This window comes from Lissotriton vulgaris, chromosome 10, assembly GCF_964263255.1.
Source record: "Lissotriton vulgaris chromosome 10, aLisVul1.2, whole genome shotgun sequence".
In the NCBI taxonomy this organism is placed as follows: domain Eukaryota; kingdom Metazoa; phylum Chordata; class Amphibia; order Caudata; family Salamandridae; genus Lissotriton; species Lissotriton vulgaris.
The window spans coordinates 4,141,472-4,168,056 of record NC_141698.1 but is presented as its reverse complement, the minus strand read 5'-3'; the positions used below and the strand labels follow the sequence as shown (position 1 = coordinate 4,168,056).

General features: G+C 52.3%; 1 protein-coding gene across 1 annotated transcript in view; it reads right to left on the bottom strand.

Moving 5' to 3' along the window:
* Positions 1 to 25,866, bottom strand: part of LOC147684285 (forkhead box protein P3-like) — a 123,142-nt gene extending 97,276 nt beyond the window's left edge. The window contains exons 1-2 of the mRNA XM_086940153.1: positions 25,675 to 25,866; positions 4,979 to 5,113 (exon numbers count right to left, since the gene is read on the bottom strand). Of these exons, the coding sequence (XP_086796279.1) occupies positions 4,979 to 5,113; positions 25,675 to 25,701 (162 nt within the window). The 5' untranslated portion in view covers positions 25,702 to 25,866. The remainder of the gene's footprint in view (positions 1 to 4,978; positions 5,114 to 25,674) is intronic.
* Positions 25,867 to 26,585: the final 719 nt, after the last annotated feature.

Genomic DNA, 26,585 nt, shown 5'->3' with positions numbered 1-26,585 from the left:
ACGGCGAATGAGCAGGGTGGCACCTGCGCCGAAGATCGGCAAAGGGGGATCCCCACACCAGGGAATCCCTCGAGAAAGGGGATTGCAGCTCCGGGCTGCAGGTGAAAACAACAGCACTCCTGGAAAGTAGAAACGGAGCCAGCATTGTGAAGGGAAGGCCCAGCCCTATTCAGGTCCCAGGTGCACTCCTCCCTGCCATCAACATGCACATCTCTCCATTCACCACCGGGGCAGACCCATCCTGACTCCTGGAGCCAGGCACACCAGCCAGCTCCAGCCAATCACAAGCCAGACAGTCAATTCACATTTATGACACAGACATGCCAACTTCTAGAAGTGGCACTTCCACACTAGACACAGTAAATCCGCACACATCATCGTGCAGCATTTACTCGCACATACCAAACTCGACCCCGCACTCCCCACGCATCAGGAACTACCATGGACACACACATTCCCCATGCATTCCTATGGGAGGGCAGGCCAATCTCACAACATGCACTCAGAGTGCGCACGCACTTTACACTGGGACACAGTGTTAAAGTGCGCAGAAGCCCAAAATAACTAGCACCAGGTCACAATTAAAAGCAAAAAGATTAGGGGTAAACCTGCCAGAAGGGCCAAGTCCAACAGTGACACATCCAAACATCCCCCGAGAAGCAGTGGATTACATCCAGGCATGGTGCTGAAGCAGCACCCTGGTACCAACGTCCCAGCCGAAGCAGCCAGGAGTGGATGACAGCCTTCCCTTGGTCTTGATCTGTGCACGGTTGGCGTGGTATTCATCAGGGACTGTTGGCAGGATCTTGCTGACCATATCCCGTAACATATATCGTTCCAGAGGGCGGCCCGCATTTACTGAGCAAAGAGCGAGGCTGTCTGAGGACAACATTTTCTTCCTGAAGGTTTCAAGCCATTTTTATTCTCCATTGCGAGGCGAAGTAGGGAATGAGTTGGATTCCAAACTACTTGTGATGCCTCTGAACCACCAAGTTTTCAAGTGTACGGTGCTGCGTGAGGAAACAAGGGCCATCAGAGGCAGGTCTGTGTCTTCTGATGACTTGTGTCTCTTCACTAGTGAACACGAGCAAGGCTTGGCCCAAGTGCACATTAGTGTGTCTCTCAGGGATTCATTAACAGGGAGAAGTGGTTCAGTAGACGTCTGTCCAGGTAGGAGGACTTCTGTTGGGTGCTTTAGTATTACCTTCAATGGAGGGAAGTTGAAGGTTAAAAACCTCTGCAGCCTCAACTTATCACCGCAGCAAAAGGAGCGGATTACTCTGTGTGAGGCCGAGAGAGAGTTTAACCTGGTGTCTGGGGAGGGGCCGGACTCACTGATGTCCTGAAGATCAATTAAAAAATGGTCTTCATCACAATAATGTATGCCCCATCCCATCATCTCCGGCATTCCTGTGTTGACTGCGTTCTGAGGCAAAAGGAATGTGAAGGGTCCCAGGCAGTAGCAGTGTTCTGTCCAAGTCAGAATGAAGTTGGACCAGCTGTGCCAAAGGTTATCGAGAAATACAAAAACAACAATTGATGGACAGAATGTAGAACAATGTCATACATTCATCCCAGTACACAGATCTGGCCCTAAATCCATTGTTTGTTTGCTCCATTCCAGTTTAGACCCAGCCATATGCAAATCAGTCTTGACCCTGCACCCAATTAGAACAGTCCAGCCCAAACTGCCAATCCTCCCTGGACTGGAAACAAGCATTTTAGGACAAGTTTTGGGGTATCATCCCTCATCAGCCAAGCTACCTTGACTCTAGTGGCATGGCGAGCACAGGACCCACGTCTGGGCATACCCGCCGCACTTGGGTGAAAAAATGCAAAAAGAACAATTGATGGATAGAATGCAGACCAATGTCATTCATTCACCATAGTACAGAGATCTGGACCTAAATCCATTGTTTTTTTGCTCCCCATGCCATTCCAGTTTAGACCGAACCATATGCAAATCAGTCTTGACCCTGTGCCTCATGGGAACAGTCCAGCCCAAACTGCCAGGCCAGGTCCTCCCTGGATTGTAAACAAGTCCTAGGACCGCTTTTGGGGTTTAACCCCTCATCAGCCAGGCTAGCTTGACTCCAGTGGCATGGAAGGCATGGGACGCTTGTTTCCAGTCCTGGGAGTACCATTGTACGCCCCATAAACCACCCCTCCATGCACCTCCCCATAAAAAATCCTTGCACTGTCCCATAAACCACCCCTTGCACCTCTCCATGCACCGCCCCGTAAACCACCCCTCACACTGCTCCATCCAACGCCCCATAAACCACCCCTCGCACTGCTCCATGCACCGCCCCATAAACCACCCCTCACACTGCTCCATGCACTGCCCCATAAACCACCCCTAGCACTGCTCCATGCACTGCCCCATAAACCACCCCTCGCACTGCTCCATGCAACGCCCCATAAACCACCCCTCGCACTGCTCCATGCAACGCCCCATAAACCACCCCTCACACTGCTCCATGCACCGCCCCATAAACCACCCCTAACACTGCTCCATGCACCGCCCCATAAACCACCCCTCGCACTGCTCCATGCACCACCCCATAAACCACCCCTCACACTGCTCCATGCACTGCACCATAAACCACCCCTCGCACTGCTCCATGCACCGCCCCATAAACCACCCCTCGCACTGCTCCATGCACTGCCCCATAAACCACCCCTAGCACTGCTCCATGCACCGCCCCATAAACCACCCCTCGCACTGCTCCATGCACTGCCCCATAGACCACCCCTCTCACTGCTCCATGGACCGCCCCATAAACCACCCCTCGCACAGCTCCATGCAACGCCCCATAAACCACCCCTCTCACTGCTCCATGCACCGCCCCATAAACCACCCCTCGCACTGCTCCATGCACCACCCCATAAACCACCCCTCACACTGCTCCATGCACCGCCCCATAAACCACCCCTTGCACTGCTCCATGCACCACCCCATAAACCACCCCTAGCACTGCTCCATGCACCGCCCCATAACCCACCCCTAGCACTGCTCCATGCACCGCCCCATAAACCACCCCTCGCACTGCTCCATGCACCGCCCCATAAACGACCCCTCGCACTGCTCCATGCAACGCCCCATAAACCACCCCTCACACTGCTCCATGCACCGCCCCATAAACCACCCCTAGCACTGCTCCATGCACCACCCCATAAACCACCCCTCGCACTGCTCCATGCAACGCCCCATAAACCACCCCTCACACTGCTCCATGCACCGCCCCATAAACCACCCCTAACACTTCTCCATGCACAGCCCCATAAACCACCCCTCGCACTGCTCCATGCACCACCCCATAAACCACCCCTCACACTGCTCCATGCACTGCACCATAAACCACCCCTCGCACTGCTCCATGCACCGCCCCATAAACCACCCCTCACACTGCTCCATGCACTGCCCCATAAACCACCCCTAGCACTGCTCCATGCACCACCCCATAAACCACCCCTAGTACTGCTCCATGCACCACCCCATAAACCACCCCTCGCACTGCTCCATGCACCGCCCCATAAACCACCCCTCGCACTGCTCCATGCACTGCCCCATAGACCACCCCTCTCACTGCTCCATGGACCGCCCCATAAACCACCCCTCGCACTGCTCCATGCAACGCCCCATAAACCACCCCTCTCACTGCTCCATGCACCGCCCCATAAACCACCCCTCGCACTGCTCCATGCACTGCCCCATAAACCACCTCTCGCACTGCTCCATGCAATGCCCCTTAAACCACCCCTTGCACTGCTCCATGCACCGCCCCATAAACCACCCCTCGCACTGCTCCATGCAACGCCCCATAAACCACCCCTCGCACTGCTCCATGCAACGCCCCATAAACCACCCCTAACACTGCTCCATGCACTGCCCCATAAACCACCCCTAGCACTGCTCCATGCACCGCCCCATAAACCACCCCTCGCACTGTTCCATGCACTGCCCCATAAACCACCCCTCTCACTGCTCCATGGGCTGCCCCATAAACCACCCCTCGCACTGCTCCATGCAACGCCCCATAAACCACCCCTCTCACTGCTCCATGCACCGCCCCATAAACCACCCCTCGCACTGCTCCATGCACTGCCCCATAAACCACCCCTTGCACTGCTCCATGCACTGCCACATAAACCACCCCTCGCACTGCTCCATGCACTGCCCCATGCACTGCCCCATAGACCACCCCTCTCACTGCTCCATGGACTGCCCCATAAACCACCCCTCGCACTGCTCCATGCAACGCCCCATAAACCACCCCTCTCACTGCTCCATGCACCACCCCATAAACCACCCCTCGCACTGCTCCATGCACCGCCCCATAAACCACCCCTCGCACTGCTCCATGCACCGCCCCATAAACCACCCCTTGCACTGCTCCATGCACCGCCCCATAAACCGCCCCTAACACTGCTCCATGCACCGCCCCATAAACCACCCCTCGCACTGCTCCATGCACCGCCCCATAAATCACCCCTCGCACTGCTCCATGCACCGCCCCATAAACCACCCCTCGCACTGCTCCATGCACCGCCCCATAAACCACCCCTCGCACGGCTCCATGCACCGCCCCATAAACCACCCCTCGCACTGCTCCATGCACCGCCCCATAAACCACCCCTCGCACTGCTCCTTGCACTGCTCCATAAACCACCCCTAGCACTGCTCCATGCACTGCCCCATAAACCACCCCTAGCACTGCTCCATGCACTGCCCCATGAACCACCCCTCGCACGGCTCCATGCACCGCCCCATAAACCACCTCTCGTACTGCTCCACGCACAGCCTCTTGCATCGCCCCATACACCCCCTATTCCATGGCCCTGTTAACTACCCCATGAACTGCCCCTTGTACTACTCCATGAACCACTGTGTGCACTGTCTCATGCACCGTTCCGTGCACCACCCCATGCACCACCCCAAGCACCGCATCATCCCCCATCCCACGTCCCGGGGTACCTGTGGGGAGGTGGTCCTGGTGGCCACTGCTTGCTTCCAGAAGGCGTGCTCTTGGCGGGGCTGCACCCGCAGTGTGTGCTCCGGGGGCTCCGGGCTCTCCATGAAGCTCAAGGAGGAGGCTGGGGTCTTCGAGTGCTGTAAGGAGGAGGAAAAAAGACACTGTGAGACACTAGAGTGCATGGGGCTCTCTACAAGGGCCACACAGACCCCCCACAGCGCCCCCAGCTGGGGACACCTGTCTTGAAGCTGCAGGGGGGGTGCACCTCCAGACTGCCCCGTCAGGTGACAGGCCAGGCCTGATGCTCTGCCTCGGGAGCAGGTTCCTTTCCAATACCCTGTGATACACCCCCCCCCATTCATCCCTCCCACTCATCTCAGTAGCAAGCTGCACCCCCTTACTCTTCTTTCTGGCCTGGACTTTTAACTCACCATCTTGGCTTAAGATAGGCCTGGTTATAACTCTCTCGTGGGCGGGTGTTGCTCTCCTCGGGGGGCCCTAATATGAGGGGCACCCGACACCCCTAGACCTTCTGTAACCAATCTTGGCTTGCACCCACACATACGTTGCATTCAAAGGCCCCCGTGCACTGCCCGCTGGGGGCCCAACCACGTCCTGGGTAAGACATCAGGAATGGCCTTCCCTCTGGGGCCCATGCTCATGCCAAGCTGCCCAGCTCTCCTGTCCCCGGTGGGCCCTGCCCCCCAATGGTCCTTCTTGGAGTCTGAGGGGGTGAGCCCCCCCTCAGCTGCACTCACGGAAGCAGGCTACGATGGGGTGGCCATGACTCCTGTCGGGGGGATGCACTGTGGCCAGACCCACCAACAGGGGCCCTATTGAGGCAGTTGTTTGTGCCTTTCAACTGTCTGTGGTGACCCAACATGCCTGCCCATTGCCTGTGGCGACCTTGCATGCCTGTCCTATGGTGACCTTATGTGCCTGGCCACTGCCTGGCATCTGTCCTGCTGCCTAGCAGAGTCAGCCATACAATTTTCAGGGGTATTTGGGGGGGAGAGACCCCTCCAGGGGGTACCCACCATTGGGTCAGGGTGGTCTCTGTGCCTGTCTGCCAAGCGTTTAGATGGTCCTGGGCTCGGTGCCTGCTCTGGAAGACCCTTCCCTGGAGAGTGCTCAATCTCTAACCCACTAGTAGGTTTCCTCTCCATAACCCCCCTGTGCAGACGCCCCTTTCGCCAGGACGGTGTGTTGCTGTGGAGGGTGTGTGGGTGATGCATGCAGCCATGGAGTGGACTCTTGCTTCAGTGCGGAGCCATTGTGGAGTGCAGAGAATAGGAGAAATGGGCTAACATTGTTTGTGACTTGTAACAAGGCGGCCACTCCAGGGGTGCCAGGGGAGCTTTGGGGAGACCGGAAAGGAGAGGCATCCTATTGTCCAGTTTGGAGAGTACCAGCGCCTGGACTTCAGTGTACAGGCCCTGCTGAAGAACGCGTTGCCTGATGTTCTAGAGCAGCCTCAAAATGGCCGCCACTGCATTATATGTATCATTAATTCAAGTAACTGTACTTGAAACCCGTGTGCACAATTCACAAAAATCAATATCAACATTTTTTCCAATTTCATCAAATTGATTTGTATTTATACTTTTTTCTATTCACTCAAATGTGTACATGCGATTTAGTAGCTCAACTCTAAATGTTGGTGATCACATGTAGTCATTTCATAATACATATATTGACACATATACATATTATCCGTTTTCAAATTGCAGGCTTGACATGCAACCTTGTTCCTCATGCCCAATGCATTATGTCATCTATACTCTAGAAATGTTTTTTACCATTCCAAGATGGCCGCCATGTGCGTGGCTGCGTCATGACACACCGGAGGCCATTTTTAAATAAAATGTTTACAATGGCTATCTTAGAACAGTAAACCAATAATAACAATAATATATATGCACAGGGGCGCCCTTGCACAAAGGCATTGGATCACTCAATGCACAGAGGTGCCAGCTCATGCCATGCCACCCTGTGCCACACAGTATCTTCCCTCTTCACACGATGAGATGATGCCACACCCAGTGCATGCAGTGAGCTGGACCCCCTGCAGGGCTTTGTGCAGGCTCCGCCCACCCGACTCCCACCAGGGGCTTGACATCCACCCAGGGCGCTGGCAGCAGCCTCCAAGTCTCTGTTATTTGTGCTTTTTGTCAGAGTTGAGGTGCCCTGGACAGTGCTGCCCTGAGCCCCAGGCCCTCTTCTTGCTCCCTCCCCTCCACCCTCTCCTCTGTTGGCTCAAGGCCCCTCTCCCCCACCAGACCCCACCCTTTCAAGGCCCTGCCCCCTCCTCACATGGTGAAGTCATTTCAAAGTTTGCAGGGCTGCAATAGGTCTGCAGTGCCCTTTTAAAGGGGAGGCCTATTGCATTTGCCAATGCTTGTTTTTTAATGTATTGCTATTATCAACAACAAAAGGGTGGTAATAAAACTCTGCCTATGAATGAGAGCTCTTTCTGTAAACGGTATCAGTCCCCGTTATTCCACAATTCAGATTCAGATTTCCCGAAATAAATCACACCGCAGCGCCACCCAGCGGCGGCGTGGAGTGAATGCACCGGGGGCTGTCAGCACAGCCTTTGGACGGCCTGCACCCATGGGTCAATGCATGTGCGCAGGATCACAGCCTCATCATGAGTAAGGCCACAGCGCCATCTAGCGGCCGTGTCATGAACTGCTGGGTGTTTGCGCAGCGTTAGACTTGACATGACCAGCCAGGGTGCACGTGAGGCCTGAGCCAGAGGGGAACATGCGAGGATAGCCGCAGTCTACGCATGTATGCACCTGTGTATGCATTATATACGCTTGTATGCATCTATGTATATATCTATACGTATGTATGTCCGTGTTTGTATGTATGAACATGTGGGTAAGTAAGAAAGAACGTATGTATGTATTATGTACGGTCGTATGCATCTATGTACCTATGTGTGAAGATATGTACGTATCTATATACGTATGTATGTATGAACATGTGTGTAAGTATGTACGCTTGTATGTAACTACGAATCCAGGGCTCGAGTCGGGGTACCACACGGGTGGACGGCGTCCCCCCACTTATTTTACCGGGAGCTCAATAACTGGAGCAAATGGAGCCACACATTCACTCTTTGGCATCTCTGGGGCGAGATCGGAGCTCATTCAGAACGCTGCTCATGCGCTGGCCTCTCGGATGCAATCGCATCCAAGGAGTGAGCAAGGGGAGGCAATGAATCTGATGGTGTAAGCCACCTTGCGTGATGTCACTTCCTGTCATGATGGCAGCGTCCCCCCACTTCTTTTTCTAGGACTTGTGCCCTGTACATATCTAGGAACGTGCGTATGTATCTATGTATCCACGTATGTATATATGTATGTATATGTATGTCTGTATGCATATGTATGTATCTATGAACATATGTACAGTATGTATCCATGTATCTATGTATGTTTGTATGCATCTATGTACATAGCATTGTACGTATGTATGTATGCATGATGTTTGGGTGTATCTATGCATGTACATACGTATGTATATATGTAGATATTTATATAGCATGAACCGTGCCAGGGCCATGAAAGTGCCGTGCACTTCTTGCAGCCACAACCACGCTCGACGACCCCGGATCTCTGCGCCCCCTGACTTCAGACAGCGCCTCGACGGGCTCTGGCTGTCACCAGGCGCTCTGGGTCAGACACTAGCATCTCTGTCCTGGGGTGCAGCGCCCCCGGCCCCTCTCGTTCTAACCATGCGATGCCCACTCCTTCTAGCACCCCCGCCTCTGCAGGAAGCGGAGCTCCTCGTGCACACGTGTGGTGTTTGCACATGCACAGGCCCTGTGCACTGGTGCAGTCGGGGCCGACTCATGCTCCTTGTGCACACGTGTGGTGTTTGCACACGCACAGGCCCTGTGCACTGGTGCAGTCGGGGCCAACTCATGCTCCTTGTGCACACGTGTGGTGTTTGCACATGCACAGGCCCTGTGCACTGGTGCAGCCGGGGGTGGTTCACGCTCCTCGTGCACACATGTGGTGTTTGCACACGCAAAGGCCCTGTGCACTGGTGCAGTCGGGGCCAGCTCACGCTCCTTGTGCACACGTGTGGTGTTTGCACACGCACAGGCCCTGTGCACTGGTGCAGCCGGGGGTGGCTCACGCTCCTCGTGCGCACGTGTGGTGTTTGCACACGCACAGGCCCTGTGCACTGGTGCAGTCGGGGCCAGCTCACGCTCCTTGTGCACACGTGTGGTGTTTGCACATGCACAGGCCCTGTGCACTGGTGCAGCCGGGGGTGGCTCACGCTCCTCGTGCACACGTGTGGTGTTTGCACACGCACAGGCCCTGTGCACTGGTGCAGTCGGGGCCGGCTCACGCTCCTCGTGCACATGTGTGGTGTTTGCACACGCACGGGCCCTGTGCACTGGTGCAGTCGGGACTGGCTCACACTCCTTGTGCACACGTGTGGTGTTTGCACACGCACAGGCCCTGTGCACTGGTGCAGCCGGGGGTGGCTCACGCTCCTCGTGCACACGTGTGGTGTTGGCACACGCACAGGCCCTGTGCACTGGTGCAGTCGGGGCCGGCTCACGCTCCTTGTGCACACGTGTGGTGTTCAGTTCGTAAATTCAAACAGGCCCAAGTTAACAGCATTTGTAGGGGCGGCACCTGCTGGAATGAGACAATCCAATCCAATGACGCTCCTGACTGCGCCTGCGTTGCGCCGGCGCTCACACAGCGCACCGGGGACCTCAGGGCTCAGGTCAAATCAGTAACAAGGCTGAAAATAAATGACCTCTTAACAGCTTTGTTGATACAGCGTCTGAAACCTGTAATTCAATGTATATACTGGGGGTCGGAATATTTACAAAGATTTTGCACCGTGTTTGTGGCACAAAAGTGACACAAATCGACACAAAATCTTTTTTCCATTGTAGGCCCATTTTTATCAATATTCCCCGCAACGCAGCAGGCACCGCGCTGCGCTGCGCTGCGTGAAAGGGAGAGGGCAGCAATGTGGCGTATTTAATATTATACGGTGCATTCCTGCTCTGTGCCGCGCACAAACTGTTGCCGAACGCAAATGTAAGGGCCCTTACGTCATGTTACAAAGGGGCCTGCGTTGAGGGCAGGATTGAGAGACACCTTCCTGCACAAAACAATCCTTAGAGGCCGAATGCAGCGCACATAGAACGAGGAAGTAACACGGAGAACAAAAGATACGTATATGAATGAGATTGTTGCTCTTCTGGTGCGGACACGAACAACTCCGATGCTTTTCATAATCGACCAGCGCTGGTGAATCTGTGAATGTGTCAGAATGCATGAGTGGATGCGTGGCCACGCCTCCCTGCCACAGATTAACACAAGGCAGTGATTTGCGCTGTGTTGCATTTCTCTACAATCATCAGGGCCCTGCAAGGAGGCCTTGCATGTCTTGGTGCATCTCATTTCAGGCTTTGCGTCACCCTGTGTCCCTTCGTCTAGCGCGAGGGCGACTCGTAACCTTGATAAATTAAGGCCTTACTTTCCAACGCAAAACTTGTTTATTGCACTGGAAATTCACTTAAAAATAACGCAAAGCAGCGCACAGCGCACAGCGCACAGCGCCGCTCTGCATTACTTAAGCCCAAGGGAGCGTTCCCTGTGTGGTGCTTGGGCGTTCCCAGGCAACCACTGACGGTGCTTGACGCAAAACCATATCTATAAAAAAAGCACACAGGGTTTTACATTAAAAAAACACCTATTTCAAATAGGCGCTATCAGGGGGAAATGCTTTTGTTTCTCCTTTCTTGTCTGACTTTGCATGTCTGGTGCGCTGTACAACACACATACAACGTGGGAAAAGTTGTAAAGTTAATCTAAGCATTGTCCTATGCTGGACTCACGCAGACGCTCGTGCACTATGGTGCAAAGGTGCGTGCGTGGCGCACGGCTGCCTGATGGTGCACCGGCGCTAGGAGAGGGGAAGACAGTGCCGTATCTCCGTCGCTGCGGCGCTCTCCTGCTCTCTCCTTCTCACGCAACGCAGCATTTTCGGCTGCTGCGCCAATCACTTCCCTCCTGAAGTTAGGTTTCTCGAATAAAGTCACCAGCCACTCTCCGGGCCTGTTGGAAGAGGCGGTCAAATCTCCATCTATAAAGAAATTAGTGGTCAAGAAAGGCTCAAGCAGATTTAGGGCCGGTCCGAATATATGTCGTTTGCTCCCAAATGTGGTTGAGGAACAATTCACGGGGTCGGTGCCAGACATGTCCAGGTTCCTGCCGACGTCCAACATTATTTACAGCTCTGTTGTCTTCAAAGGGAAACGAGGGTGTTTTAGTAATGGGTCTCTGCACATCAGGGCTGGACATTTACTTAAGTTTTAGTTTCACTTGATGAATCTTCTATTTTGTAGTCCGAGGGGCATATGAACAAGTGGCAGTGATAATTATCGCAGGCCGCTCTTAGCGTCAGATTGCATATCGGCAGTTATCGCTGGAAATTATCGCCATGCTAGCGCTTTATCAACAACGCATAGCGAAATGGGGTTAATTGTTCCAGTGATAGCGGTGTTTTCCATGGAACATCACTGGTTTTCCAGCGATGTTCCAAGGAAAACAGCGATATCCTTGGTGATAGGGCCTGTGGTCTTAACCACACAATCCACCCCCCATGTTAGGTATGCCTTAGTCAGGAATTTAACAGATGTTAAATTCCTGCATTAAGGCATACTTAACGTGATTTCAAATATCGCTAACCCTTGTTAATTTCACGAAGCTGGGTTAGCGATATTTACCCATGGTGTTTTCTCAGGCACGCCTCCTTTGCATCTTATTAGCAACGCAATGGGAGGCGTGCTGGCAAGGGGCGCTAATGCAAGGAAACACGCGCTAGCGTGTCCTTGTTGATAATACAATAATATTGTCGCCGCTTTTCGCCCGAAAACAGGCTCTAAAGCAGCGATATTATCGCTGCCCCTTGTTGATATGCCCCCAGATTTGTACAACCGATCCCCAGACGAAGATGGGGCTCGCTCTCGGTTTAGTCATTATTTTGGAAGTGTTACACACAGATATAAATCGGGCTTGTGAAGTAAGGTGCCTCCAAGTGCCGTCCGCTCACCACGAGACATGCATGGCTCTTTGTTGTGGGGTCACTTTTCAACATCTTAAAAGCCCCCCAAATATATTGAACTGCCCATATTCCTATCTGAGGGGCCACATCTTTGAAAATTGTAAGATCTCATGGGGTGTGAAAGATATGAACCTCCTTGAACCGTGGTGGTCGCACAGCCCGCCCACCGCCTGACACAGGCGATTATTGTGCAGAATGGATTTCTCTCTCGCGCAGCTCATTGACCCCATCAGATGCCTTAGTAGTGCTTTTGTGCAGAAGTTAAGCTCCATTCCGTAAGTAGGGCCCTGGCGGGTCATCCAGACACTTTTGGCCGCAGCCTCGAAGCCCTCGCGGCCTCTGCTCGGCTTTGGGCCTTGGAGGCCGCAGGCGCGGGTCCTGAAGCCAAGTCTGAGGAGGGAACAAACTCTGATGCTCTGTTTATGCAGCAGTTTGTAATAAAAAGAGAGGGTCACTTTGCCTCGGGCGTGGATTTATTGGGCGTGGTACATTAACCTCTGCTGACGGTCAACGGTCGTCACGAGCGCTACCTCCCCAGTGCTGCGCACGACCATTGGACGTCCATTCAGCACTAGTTCCAATGGACAGCGCAGCACTGGGGAGGGATATTTGCGAAGCAGCTAAGGTGTTATTTGCCGAAATGCACAAAAGCTCATATTCAGTGTTTATTTTTTTGTCCTGGCAAACAACGTAGAAGCCATTTTGTGACCTTCCCTAAAAGGAAATCTGCAAAAAGGGAGAAAACAATTTATTGTTTCCTGCTTGTAACAAGGTAGAATACATTGATTCTGGGCTGGAAGTGATGTCTTTTGAGAACGGCTCCTGCCCATTACAAGATGGCCGAACTTTGTTACAAGCCTCATTCTGCACGCGGCCTCTCTTGGGTCCCTCCATGTTTGATTCCACAGCCTCAGAGAGCCTCCCTTTGTCCTCCTCCTGAGAGACAAATATCACAGACCTGCTTCTCCTTCTTTTGTGTCCCTTTTTCTCCTCCTTGAGCAGTCGGTCCCTTAAAAGCTTTATGTGAATGCAGGATGTTTTATTTCATAACATGTTTAATGTATCCCCGTTGTTTATTTCAATAAGAAAAGAAAATATTTACAAGTGTGCGCTTTTGTAAAATTACTTGCGTAAAACAACATTATTTATCAGTCAGGAAATTACAAAAATAATGAAATAAACAAAATGTTCATAAGGTTTTAATTAGGCGAGGTCGCCAAAAGACGGAAGGAAGGGGGGCTGTGGCAAGGAAGAGGCCGATTCGACTTGTTCTTACTGAGTGGCCATGTTTGATTCACAGCGGTTTCACGCTCTCCTGGCTCTAAAAAGAACAATTGATGGACAGAATGCAGAACAATGTCATACATTCACCCCCAGTACAGAGATCTGAGCCTACAGCCATAGTTTTTTTGCTCCCCATGCCATTTCTGTTTGGACCCAGTCATATGCAAATCAGCCCTGACCCTGTGCCTCATGGAAACAGTCCAGCCCGAACTGCCAAGCCAGGTCTTCCCTGAACCGGAAACAAGCATCCGGGGACCGGTTTTGGGGCATAAACCCTCATCAGCCTGGATAGCTTGAATGTGGTGGCTGTACGTAGTGAGCACCCAGGGCTGAAGAGGTTGCAGTGTAGGTGAAGTCTGACATTAAGAGGGGTGTTCAGCAGTGGTTGTTATAGGGCATCGAGGCGGGTCAGTGACCCCCTCCTGGGACTCCCCTCCCTCTGTGTTTAGGGTTGACATTAACAGTATAGTGAGAGAATCTGAGGCTCCCTCAAGCCTCTGGGCGAAAAGTACCTTTATTCAAATGATCTCCGGGTCCCGCCCGTGCAAGCGCCTCAGTGTCTGTGACCTTCAGATGCGTCTAACGACATCCAGCTCTATTCCAGACGTCGAACTGTGGGACTGTTTCACCAACACGTGGTTTCGGTACCCTTTACAGATGTTCTTAGAAACCTTCAAAGTGATACATTTGCCTCCAGGCCTCTTCCTGGTGCTTATTAATTCTGAAATTGACGCAGTTGCGGTCTTCACTTTGCTGAATGGCCACGTCATGGGCGATTGGCCACGGTTTACCCTCCATTGCGTGCTTCGGAGAAATGCTCGGAAATCGGGCGCTGTACTTTCCAGAAGACATTAGGGAGGATTCTGAGGTACAGCGGAAACGAGGCGGTCGCTGGAGAGCACCGGGCGGTGTTTCGGGGGAAGTGTCGCGTGTCGGGCCTTCTGCATTTTAATGAGGTTCAGCTTGAAGGGCGCTACCAATGGCAACGATAGTTACCGAGCCACGCAGGCCGCCGCGCACGGCCCTGTCTTGCTTGGTAAACCTGGAGTAACGCAAGGTAACACGAGCCGCTCCCTTGAGCCGCTCTGCCCAGAGAGGCGTACCATGGGAGAAGCGTGTGCGTTCTCATTGTCCAGCCCTCTGACTCCTCAGGGCCCCAGGAAGGTCCGAGCTCTCCATGGCTTGCACCATTGCCCAGTCCTCTCACTCCCAAGGGCTCCAGAGCGATCTGAGCCCTCTGCGGCCTCCCCCCTTGTCCAGTCCTCTGACCCCTCGGGGCCCTTGAGATGTCTGAGCCCTCTGCGGCCTCCCCCCTTGTCCAGTCCTCTGACCCCTCGGGGCCCTTGAGATGTCTGAGCCCTCTGTGGCCTCCCCCCTTGTCCAGTCCTCTGACCCCTCGGGGCCCTTGAGATGTCTGAGCCCTCTGTGGCCTCCCCCCTTGTCCAGTCCTCTGACCCCTCGGGGCCCTTGAGATGTCTGAGCCCTCTGCGGCCTCCCCCCTTGCCCAGTCCTCTGACTCCCGAGAGCCCCAGGGAGGTCGTAACCCTCCGTGGCCTGCAACATTGCCCAGTCCTCTCACTCCCAAGGGCTCCAGGGAGGTCTGAGCCCTCTGCAGCCTCCCCCCTTGCCCAGTCCTCTGAGTCCCGAGGGCCCCAGGGAGGTCTGAGCCCTCCGTGGCCTGCACCCGTGTCCAGTGCTTTGACTCCTGAGGGTTCTAGAGAGGTCTGAGCCCTCCGTGGCCTGCACCCACGTCCATTCCTCTGACCCCTCAGGGCCCTTGGGAGGTCTGAGCCCTCTGCGGCCTCCACCCGCGTCCATTCCTCTGACCCCTCAGGGCCCTTGGGAGTTCTGAGCCCTCCGTGGCCTGCACCCTTGTCCTAGTGCAAACACATGTGTACACCTGCCGGTGTATCACCCCTCCCTCCCACCCCTTGTATCCGGTCAGCACGCACAACAGGTCATTAATATTCTTATTGCAGCCAGCTGTCCTGTTGTGTGTGCTGACCGGATACAAGGGCAGCTCTTACCACGATGCCACATCCAATTTTATGCAACCCGCCCCTCCCCCCTCCCCAACAAGGCCTAAAAGAAACTGGGGCAGAGGTGACAACAGCTGACCCCTAGGGAGGCCACTTCTCCTACTCGCCCCCTCCCCTGCTGGCTATAGCCCCAGAGCCAAGACCTGCCAGGGGAGGGGTCCAGAGAAGCACACTGACCCTCTGCTCAAGGGGGACTTAGGTGAGAATGGTCAAATGGTGCAAAATCACCTGCCCCCCCAGCGACGCCCCTGCATTCTAGGGCATGCCACATGAGGCAGGGCGCCAAGGTGCGATACCCCTGAGGCCAAAGCACCCCAGGACCCAGCTCCAGTTAACATTCACATTACAGTGGGCTGGCGTGGACTGGGGAAGAAAGTAAGTCTCTGGGCCGGCTTACAGAGGCCCAAAGAACCGGCCTCCAGGTGACCCTGAGGCACCGGCCAATGCCCAACTGCCTGCCTCCCCCCGCACCCTGAGCCAAGGCGCTGGGGGGCATGGGTGGGGCGGTTCCGTTGAGTGCTGGGGTCACTCGAAAAGCCAGGTCTTGAGGTCCTTCCTGAACTGGGGCAGTGTGTTACACTTCAGCATTTATTTAAGGACGCACAAGGTCACACTCCCGGAGCGGTCTGGCCAATGCTTGTTGGATCTGCCGCAATCTCAAAATTCACCTTTCGGGGCAAATTTCTGGAAACCAGTGATGCCAAATATTTTCCTTGAAATATACATTTCGTAAAAGAAGTTGCCTGTGAAAAATCCAGGAGTTTCTTGTCTATCTTGTGAAAAGTTGCCCCAGCCGCTAAGGACGGAGCGGTGCCGACGTGTAAAATGGAAATGGCCCGAGTTATAAGGGGAGGGATTTTAAGCAGAGCACGCGCTGACACGCAGGAGCCGCATGCCTGAACACTCCCAAGATAGATTCAAACCTTCCTTTCCAAAATACCAGATAGAAAAGAGGCAAATATATCTGCTTTGAGGCGAGCTGTTGTTTATTTAGAAATACTGCAGAATAATATACAAGTTTGTCGATAAACCACATTGAAGGTGATAGCCAAATGAAGTAAACATAAAAAAACACAAGTGCTTTGTCCTTAGTTTGGAACCGAAGCGTCACCGATTGACGACAATCGCTGGTTGATCCGGCTTTATATAAAATAGATTTTTGGAGATATTAACCGTTCTTCCGGCACTTAGACACGGGCAGTAGGAATGTATTTTTAGTCATTTTTAGCACTCTGAAATTCACTTAAAAACACAGGGGCATATTAGCAAGAACCTCGTTAAAATTATCGCCTTTAAAACGGCGATGATGGCTTGCTAATATGCGTTATAGAATTCCAATAGAAGCCCGGGTTAGATGTCCTGCACATCGAACCCGGGCTTCTATTGGAATTCTATAACGCATATTAGCAAGCCAAATATTGCCGTTTTAGCTGCAGTTTCCTGCCGCTAAAACTGCGATAATTGTAACGAGGTTCTTGCTAATATGCCCCACAGTTTCAGGTATATTTCGAACTAAACCGAAAATAAATTAAGAAATCAGAAGTTAAGTTGCAAATTTTTATTCACAACCACAGCTCCAATTCAACTGAGATTTTTAACGAATGACAACATTTTTTTAAACATCAGCTAAGGTGTTATAAACAAATCTACCCACCAGGTGTATTTGTAAAGCGCACGTTCACCCCAGCAACGGGGCATCTTGGCTCTGAAATAACAGATGTATATTGTTACCCAACTCAATGGTACCCATTTTATCGACCTAAGATGGATGAAAGGCTGAGTGGACCCGCTGGGATTTGAACCTGTGACCATGAGGTGGAACACAGGCCCCTGCAGTGGATGCATTAGTCCACTGAGCCGCCAGACCCAGCATCACTTTCATCTTTATGTTTTTTCCTGCACCCAGCCCACACTGGCCAAGTCCCTGATGCCCGTAGCCCTCGGCCCAATCTGCCCACGGGTCGCCATCCCCTGGTCTGCAGTGCTGAAGGCCTGGGGCAGGGGGGACTGGCTGGGGGTCTCACAGCTGGGGGCCAACCCTCCAACCCCCAGTACACAAGGCCTGGGGCAGGGGGGACTGGCTAGGGGTCCCACAGCTGGAGGCCAACCCTCCAACCCCCAGTACACAAGGCCAGGGGCAGGGGGGACTGGCTGCGGGGTCCCATCCACAGCTGGAGGTCAACCCCCCCAACCCCCAGTACACAAGGCCTGGGACAGGGGGGACTGGCTGCGGGGTTCCATCCACAGCTGGAGGTCAACCCCCCCAACCCCCAGTGCACAAGGCCAGGGGCAGGGGGGATTGGCTGCGGGGTCCCATCCACAGCTGGAGGTCAACCCCCCCCAACCCCCAGTACACAAGGCCAGGGGCAGGGGGGACTGGCTGCGGGGGTCCCACAGCTGGGGGCCAACCCCCCCAACCCCCAGTGCACAAGGCCAGGGGCAGGGGGGACTGGCTGCGGGGGTCCCACAGCTGGGGGCCAACCCCCCCAACCCCCAGTGCACAAGGCCAGGGGCAGGGGGGACTGGCTGCGGGGTCCCATCCACAGCTGGAGGCCAACCCTCCAACCCCCAGTACACAAGGCCAGGGGCAGGGGGGACTGGCTGCGGGGTCCCATCCACAGCTGGAGGTCAACCCCCCCAACCCCCAGTGCACAAGGCCAGGGGCAGGGGGGATTGGCTGCGGGGTCCCATCCACAGCTGGAGGTCAACCCCCCCAACCCCCAGTACACAAGGCCAGGGGCAGGGGGGACTGGCTGCGGGGGTCCCACAGCTGGGGGCCAACCCCCCCAACCCCCAGTGCACAAGGCCAGGGGCAGGGGGGACTGGCTGCGGGGGTCCCACAGCTGGGGGCCAACCCCCCCAACCCCCAGTGCACAAGGCCAGGGGCAGGGGGGACTGGCTGCGGGGGTCCCACAGCTGGGGGCCAACCCCCCCAACCCCCAGTGCACAAGGCCAGGGGGGACTGGCTGGGGGGTCCCACAGCTGGGGGCCAACCCTCCCAACCCCCAGTGCACAAGGCCTGGGGCAGGGGGGACTGGCTGTGGGGTCCCACAGCTGGGGGCCAACCCCCCAACCCCCAGTGCACAAGGCCAGGGGCAGGGGGGACTGACTGGGGGGGTCCCATCCACAGCTGGGGGCCAACCCCCAGTGCACAAGGCCAGGGGCAGGGGGGATTTTCTGCGGGGTCCCATCCACAGCTGGAGGTTAACCCCCCCAACCCCCAGTGCACAAGGCCAGGGGCGGGGGGACTGGCTGCGGGGGTCCCACAGCTGGGGCCAACCCCCCCAACCCCCATTGCACAAGGCCAGGGACAGGGGGGACTGGCTGGGGGGTCCCACAGCTGGGGGCCAACCCTCCCAACCCCCAGTGCACAAGGCCTGGGGCAGGGGGGACTGGCTGGGGGGTCCCACAGCTGGGGGCCAACCCCCCCAACCCCCAGTGCACAAGCCCAAGGGCAGGGGGGATTGGCTGCGGGGTCCCATCCACAGCTGGAGGTCAACCCCCCAACCCCAGTGCACAAGGCCAGGGGCAGGGGGGATTGGCTGCGGGGCCTGATCCCAACCCCCACTGATAGCCACCCCACATGTGGCCATTGGCCAAGCACAGCTGTTATCTGCTAATCACTTTAATTCTGAAGGGGTCCCTATGGCGTGACCCTTATGGACCTGGGGGGCAGGAAATGGCCCCCCTGCTACGTTATGCCCATTGTGTTTTTATTTCTCCTGACACAGTGATCCATGTAGTGTGTTTGTTAATAGATGTTGCAACAAACATCTTTCCGTGCTGCCAGCCAATCACAGCTCTGCAGATTCACAGCAAGATTTGCAAATCTGCATCTAAGGACAGAAGAGAAGGATCCCCCGACCAGGGACCCCCGACCAGGGACCCCCGACCAGGGACCCCCTGACCAGGGACCCCCTAACCAGGGACCCCCCTGACCAGGGACCCCCTGACCAGGGACCCCCCGACCAGGGACCCCCTGACCAGGGACCCCTGACCAGGGACCCCCTAACCAGGGACCCCCCTGACCAGGGACCCCCTGACCAGGGACCCCCCGACCAGGGACCCCCTGACCAGGGACCCCCCGACCAGGGACCCCCCGACCAGGGACCCCCCTGACCAGGGACCCCCTGACCAGGGACCCCCCGACCAGGGACCCCCTGACCAGGGACCCCCCGACCAGGGACCCCCTGACCAGGGACCCCTGACCAGGGACCCCCTAACCAGGGACCCCCCTGACCAGGGACCCCCCTGACCAGGGACCCCCCGACCAGGGACCCCCCCTGACCAGGGACCCCTGACCAGGGACCCCCTAACCAGGGACCCCCCTGACCAGGGACCCCCCTGACCAGGGACCCCCCGACCAGGGACCCCCCGACCAGGGACCCCCTGACCAGGGACCCCTGACCAGGGACCCCCTAACCAGGGACCCCCCTGACCAGGGACCCCCCTGACCAGGGACCCCCCGACCAGGGACCCCCCGACCAGGGACCCCCCTGACCAGGGACCCCCCTAACCAGGGACCCCCCTGACCAGGGACCCCCCGACCAGGGATCCCCCGACCAGGGACCCCCAACCAGGGACCCCCTGACCAGGGACCCCCCTGACCAGGGACCCCCTTGACCAGGGACCCCCCTGACCAGGGACCCCCTGACCAGGGACCCCCCGACCAGGGACCCCCTGACCAGGGACCCCCCGACCAGGGACCCCCCTGACCAGGGACCCCCCGACCAGGGACCCCCCTAACCAGGGACCCCTGACCAGTGGAGCGCGTTTATTTATGAATGGACGTGTGATCCCCGCGGAATTGCAAATCCGCAAATTAAGCGTCCAGGTCGCTCTTTTAACACTTAGAAGCAGAACCACAAAGTGTTAAACTTTAATGTTCTGAACATGGCTGAACGGATCAGATTGGACCACGCCAGCTGTAGAAGGAAGGATTTGATCAGAAAATAGTGCGTAGCATCGGTTTGGATTAATTATAGTAACGAGGAGGCATTCTCGAGAGTGCTTGTCACACTGCAGACAAGAACGCGTCTGTTTGTTTGTTCTGTGCGAGCGGCTCTCGGCCATGTGTCCTTTATGATTTCATAAAGTGATCGAAATTCAGCTTCAAACACGTCACCGATCTCTATCCTCCCCGGGAGGGGTTAACACCGCGGGACTGCGGCAGGAGTTCATATTTTTGCATTAATGAAACATGCGATTGTTAGTGTGAAAATACAAGTTCTAGTGCTGCCTCTGTATGTGAAATCATGGCTTGTATTTGTGTATTATCCTTGTGCAGAACATTTGAACAGACATGCTTTTTGTGAAACAGCCGGGGGGGGGGGGGGATTTGGGGATATTTACTCATTTTTAAGGCTGCGCAGGCAGCAGGCACAGCTGTGAAAGGGAGGCAGCCGAGGTTCGCCATATCTACCAAGATACAGCGCACTGTGACCTCTCCTAGCACTGTTGCGCTGTGTGCTGCCTAGCACCAACAGTGACACACTGACACCCTTGCACCACTGCGCACCGGCGCCTGCGTTACAGGCAGGATTGATTTTGTGCAGGAAGGGGCCTGAATATAGCCTTATAGCCCGCCATAGACGGCTATACCGGCTATTAAAGGCCCTCTCCAGCGTTAAAGGCCCCGAGCCGAAGGCGAGGGCCTTTAACATGGGAGAGGGACTTTAATAGCGCTATAGCCCATCTACGAAGGGCTCTAAGGCTATTAGAACATCTGTCACTAGAGGACAGAATGTTCTAACAAATAAAACAAAGCCTTTTGGGAGCGCGAGGGGATTGGAATCCCCTCAGGCTCCCTGAAGCCTTTGTTCAGAGCCAGAACTGAGAACAAAGAAACATTGGAATGTTGGCGCTCCAGGCTTATACCGGCCATTATAAGCCCGGAGCACTCCATTGTTTTCAATGGAGCTCCCAACATTCCAAAGTTGTAATAATCCTTAATGCATTTACCTCTTTTTATGTGTCCTGCAAAAGTGACACAAAATCACCCTAAATCTGCCCCTCGACTGCTTCTGCCGAGGCGGCCAGAGGCTCCTGCATGCCACCTTCTGTGTTTATAATCTACCATTATTCATTTCATTGCTGGCCAGATCTGTGGGGATTGTGTATTTTCTTTAAACCCCGTTGCATTGTCACACTCCTTCAGATGTTGATTTCACGTTATTCCTCGGATTAAATATTCTTTCCTGTAACGAGACGACCGTTTGATAAATCTACAAACACCGAGCCCTGGCAGAGCAGGGGGCAGGCTTTCTTCAAGGTCTAAACTGAGCGTTAAAGATCAGCCCCCCCCTGTCCTGGCCGGAGACCTCTTTACTTACTTAGGTGTGGAGTGTCGACACAAGCGAAGGCAGACCACAGTACAGTGTTGTGTTAATCCGTTGGACTTTTTTACTTCCCCAGAGACAAAGAATCCTGTAGGGGTAAGAAGAGGAATGTCTCTTTTTTGGACACTCCATTTTGTTGGAAGCCCAACTTGGAGGAACATTTTTGTTGGAAGGTTTTGTGCAGATCTATCAAATACGCACACACACACACACACACACACACATATATATATATGCACACACACACACACACACACACACACACACATATATATGCACACACACACCCACACATATATGCACACACGCACGCACACACACACACACAAACACACACCCACCCACACACACATATATGCACACACACACATAAATAGACACACTCTTTCAGGTCCAACTGTCTCTTTCTCAGCTCCATCTCAGTTCCAGCTCCCTCAAGGTATGTGACTTTTAAATTGACCCAAGATTCTAAAGCAATCCATATGTTTCCTTGATGCAGTTATATGGAGGTTCTAGGTTACCCTCCAGCTTTGCCTCTGTAATGGGAGTTATTAAACTAGTGTCTCCGTTTAATCAGCTGTTCAGCATTGAATTCAGAATGGTTTATTGTTCTCTTGCTATTTTTATGACTATTGGTGCAAGTGTTAGATTAATTATATAATTTTTTTATTGTGCTTTATGATCATAACTTCTAATTGAATAAAGATTTTGATGGACTGCTGTTATGTTATGTTACTGGAATTTTGATAGCGCATGTTCACCTTAATGATTTTCTGGTGCCAGGTAGGGTTATCCAAAGTTGGGAACGCTCCAGTTACACTGACCTATTCAAACTGCCAATGTGTAACACACAGGAGAGGATGTGGTGAACAGGCTAGGGCCGTTGATATCAAATCTGGGGAACCGGGTTCGAGCCTCGGCAATGGCACTCAACATCCTGTGATTCTGGGCAAATCACGTAATCTCCCTGTGCCCAACAAAAATTAATGTGTCCTTGTGTAACTTAACTGGTCCTCATGTAAAGCGCTATGATACCTTTGGGTCGTTTGCGCTATATAAATCTCCGGGAAAAAAAGTATATATATATATATATATATATATATATATATATATATATACACACACATACATATACACGCACAAATAAATATATATACACACACACACACATATATATTAAATATATCTACAGATACACATATGTATTACCAAGTGACGGTCACCAGTATGTAGTTATAGTTAGGATCTAGTTTCCATAGGTAAGCAGATTTTTGAAATGCCTATAACTTTGCCGTTGTTCAACCAATCTTCATGACATTTTTCCCAAAAAGTGTCAAAGTAGGTTCTGTGTGTCATTGAAAGTTTGGGGGTGATCCGTGCAGTGAGGATAGAGAAATAGCGGAGCCAAAAAAGGGTGCATTGGTAATGTTTATTCCCATAGGAACGCGTTGCCGAACCTACTTACCGAACCACTTGACAGAATTACAACAAATTTGGCACAAAGGTAGATGTTGTTAGGCAGATTGTGCTTTTTGTTATGTGGTGTAAATCCATCCAGTAGTTTTTGGGAAATGTAATCCAAAATATATAGCTTCATCTCTGGCCACAGATATTTCATAGTGGTTTCATTATTAATCGCGAATGCACGTGCCAACTGGAATGCTCTGATTGGCTGGACGCAACCTGAACAGAAAGTTGCGGCTGCCATTTTATCATCCGAGAACGGTTCCCGGGGCTGAAAATTTGGAAGGAAGCTAACATAAGGGGTCAGGTTGGAGATACTCTGACCCAATGTTTGGGAAATGGAGGTGTTAGTGACACAAGTTATGTGTCCAAAATAGATTTTTTTTATCGAGAACGATATTCGAACAACGCCATGACCACCAGCGGGCCCCTCCCTGTGTACCATTGTGGGGTTGTCACGATATCCAACGTTGTTGCGAATATTGGGAAAAATATATGAGTGATGTAATATGTGAGGTCATAAGCAGTGCATTGCTGGGTGCGAGTTATAGTTAACTCAGGAAACTGAAGCTGCTGAATTTCTCTAATTTTGTACAAGTGAAATGTCAGCCTAACTATAACGTCCATGTAAAATTTGTTCTTTCAGTGAATTTCTATGTTTTTTAAAATTCTATTTCCTAACTATAATGTCCCTGTAACCTTTGTTTTTTCAGTAAATATATACACACACACATATAAATATACACACACACACATATTTGTGTATATATATACACACACTTATACACACACACACATATATATGAGAGAGAGAGAGAGCACGTATGACAGAGAGAGAGAGCGAGAGAGAGGATACATAACAGGCGGCCATGTAATATGTTCCAATTTTCCCATTGAGGGGTACTGGTGACATCACAAACCATGAGGCCGACCAAGTAGTTTGTAAATGTCCCTAGAACCCCAAAAGGGCAAAATAGGACCATAAATATAAATGTTACCCTTTATGTATTTATTTATTTCACTTTTATTTTGGGTGCCCAAGCTTCAAAGGAGCTTTCTTCAGAGTGCGGCTAACAACAGATCTCAATTGAATTTCAAGGAGTTAGATTTTGTTTACTCTTCATGAATACGTCGTGGATAAAACCCTGAGCAGGGGTGAGCGCCAGCGGATTGGTGCGATTCTGTGGCTGACCCAGTTATAGCACATTCGTGATTTACAACATTTGACACATAAGTGGAAGAATTAGCAGAATTTCTTTAAAAAAATAGTTTCTAGCTCGAATGGGTGAAAATAATATTGCAATAGAATATCACATTGTATTTGTCCTTTTTGTAGCATAGTATATAAAACCATGCCACTTAATTTGGTGCTCCATGCCGCATAATCCCAATGGCTCTGAGAATGGCACAGGTTTTCTGTGTGGTTTGGGGCTGTCATTTCTGTCATTATCAACATCAAACACATACTTCACGGTCTCACAATTCTCCCTGAAATATGGGTTCTTATACCACTGCATTTTATACAATGAAAGCCACCAAAAATGTTAGCTCTTTCTTTCTCTGTACATATATCTAAGCAGAAATGTATCATACATGTTCAAACATATGTGAACAAATAAATGAACAAATGTAAAAACGCACAAATACACATATAAAAGCATGTTATCGGTAAACCTAATGAATGTGTGAATTTCTTTTAAGTAAACACACATATATAGCATATGTATGAATAAAAAAAGCTAAAAGGTTATATATATATATATCCAAATTCATAATTGAAAGGCATATAATAATAAATACATTATCGAAAGACACATAGTAATTAATAAATAACCAAAGAGATATAATTATACATAATTATTCAAAATGCATTTAAAAATAAAGACATATAATAAAAAAATATGAAATGAAAAGGCATGTAATAATAAATATTTGACGCAAGTATATACGTATGGCTGTACAATAATACTTTTGGGAATGCCAGCAGACTCTATGGAGGGGACAGGATGGGACAGTTACCCGCACAGCGGAAGAACTGGTAATCCAGATATAAAAGTATCTATGCCTCTCCTGCTCATGTTTGTTATTTTAGCGTCACTAAGTATAGCGCAGCGAATCATCCCCAGAGGACTATCAGGGAGCTCCTGGTCCTCCATTCACACTGGACGAGCAGTGCTCGGGGCACCAGACGCACGCGTGCACGACTAGCACTGATGGACGTTACCACCGGTGGCCCAGCACCAACCAATGCTCCAGAGACCAGCCTACACTCCCTATCCAATAATGTTCATATTGCACACTCACAGTGTGCACATCACATGGGGAGTGCCCCTTCACTCAGTCAAGCCATCACCAAGAAGACATGCTGAGGGGGAGGGGGGATGGGGGCTGCCTCTAGGGTCTTTCATTGCTACTTATAACAAGGGTCACTCAGTGGAGTAATATATCAACTAAAGTACTCACCGCTGAGCCACGCCTCTGTCCAGGCATCTCTCCCCGCCTGGCCTTGACCTTCACAACAGCACAGACAGCGGAACCTGCCTGGTTTTATACCAGGGCTCCTGGGAAGTCCCAGGCCGGCGGCAGGCGTTCCCTGCGCACACCCTTTGCGCATAGTGCAAACACTCGCCGTCTCTCTCTGTCTCTCTCTGTCTCTGTCTCTATGTCTCAATGTAACTTTTAAGAAAGTTCACTCGGTCTGCAGACAGGTGACATTTACTGCCGCCAAGAATACACTGAACCCCACACCCGGGGCACCCACACTTTGTGCCACAGAGCAGCTCGTTCTCTTTCAGTAACTGACTTAGACATGCATTATTCATTCATCTACCATAGACAGATGTGTGCATTAATAAAGATATTTACTGTGAATGTATTTCAGGGTATTTACTCTTTTTAGTGAGATATGGGCGTATGTTTCAATTACATATTTAAATACAGACGTATTTACTGGCATGTCTGCACCAAATGCTAATTTTACCTTTTTAAGCTTCATATTTTTTTTAAATTCATTTTGAGGCAGGAATAAGCTCAGATCTGGATGGCGGCTGCCGCCTGTTAGTGGAGAAAGTAACTTTGTTGTATTTTTAAAACTTGGAAAGTCCCATCAGAGCCTCTGGCTCAGCAATTCTTTGTGGGCTTGAAACTGAATTGAAAAACATCTCAGTAGGTCTAAATAAATATTTTAAATTGCTGTTAAATGAATACAGACTGACTAGTGCTTGGGAAGAAAGGGCTTCAGGTAGCAGATAATTAGTGACACGTTAATCAAGTATCTAGTTCTGAAACAGAATAAATGGCGCTGCACAGGATTCCACGTAGAGAATTTTAAAACATTTTAGCTTCTGTGGAGGGGCCAGCACCAGTGTCTCTAG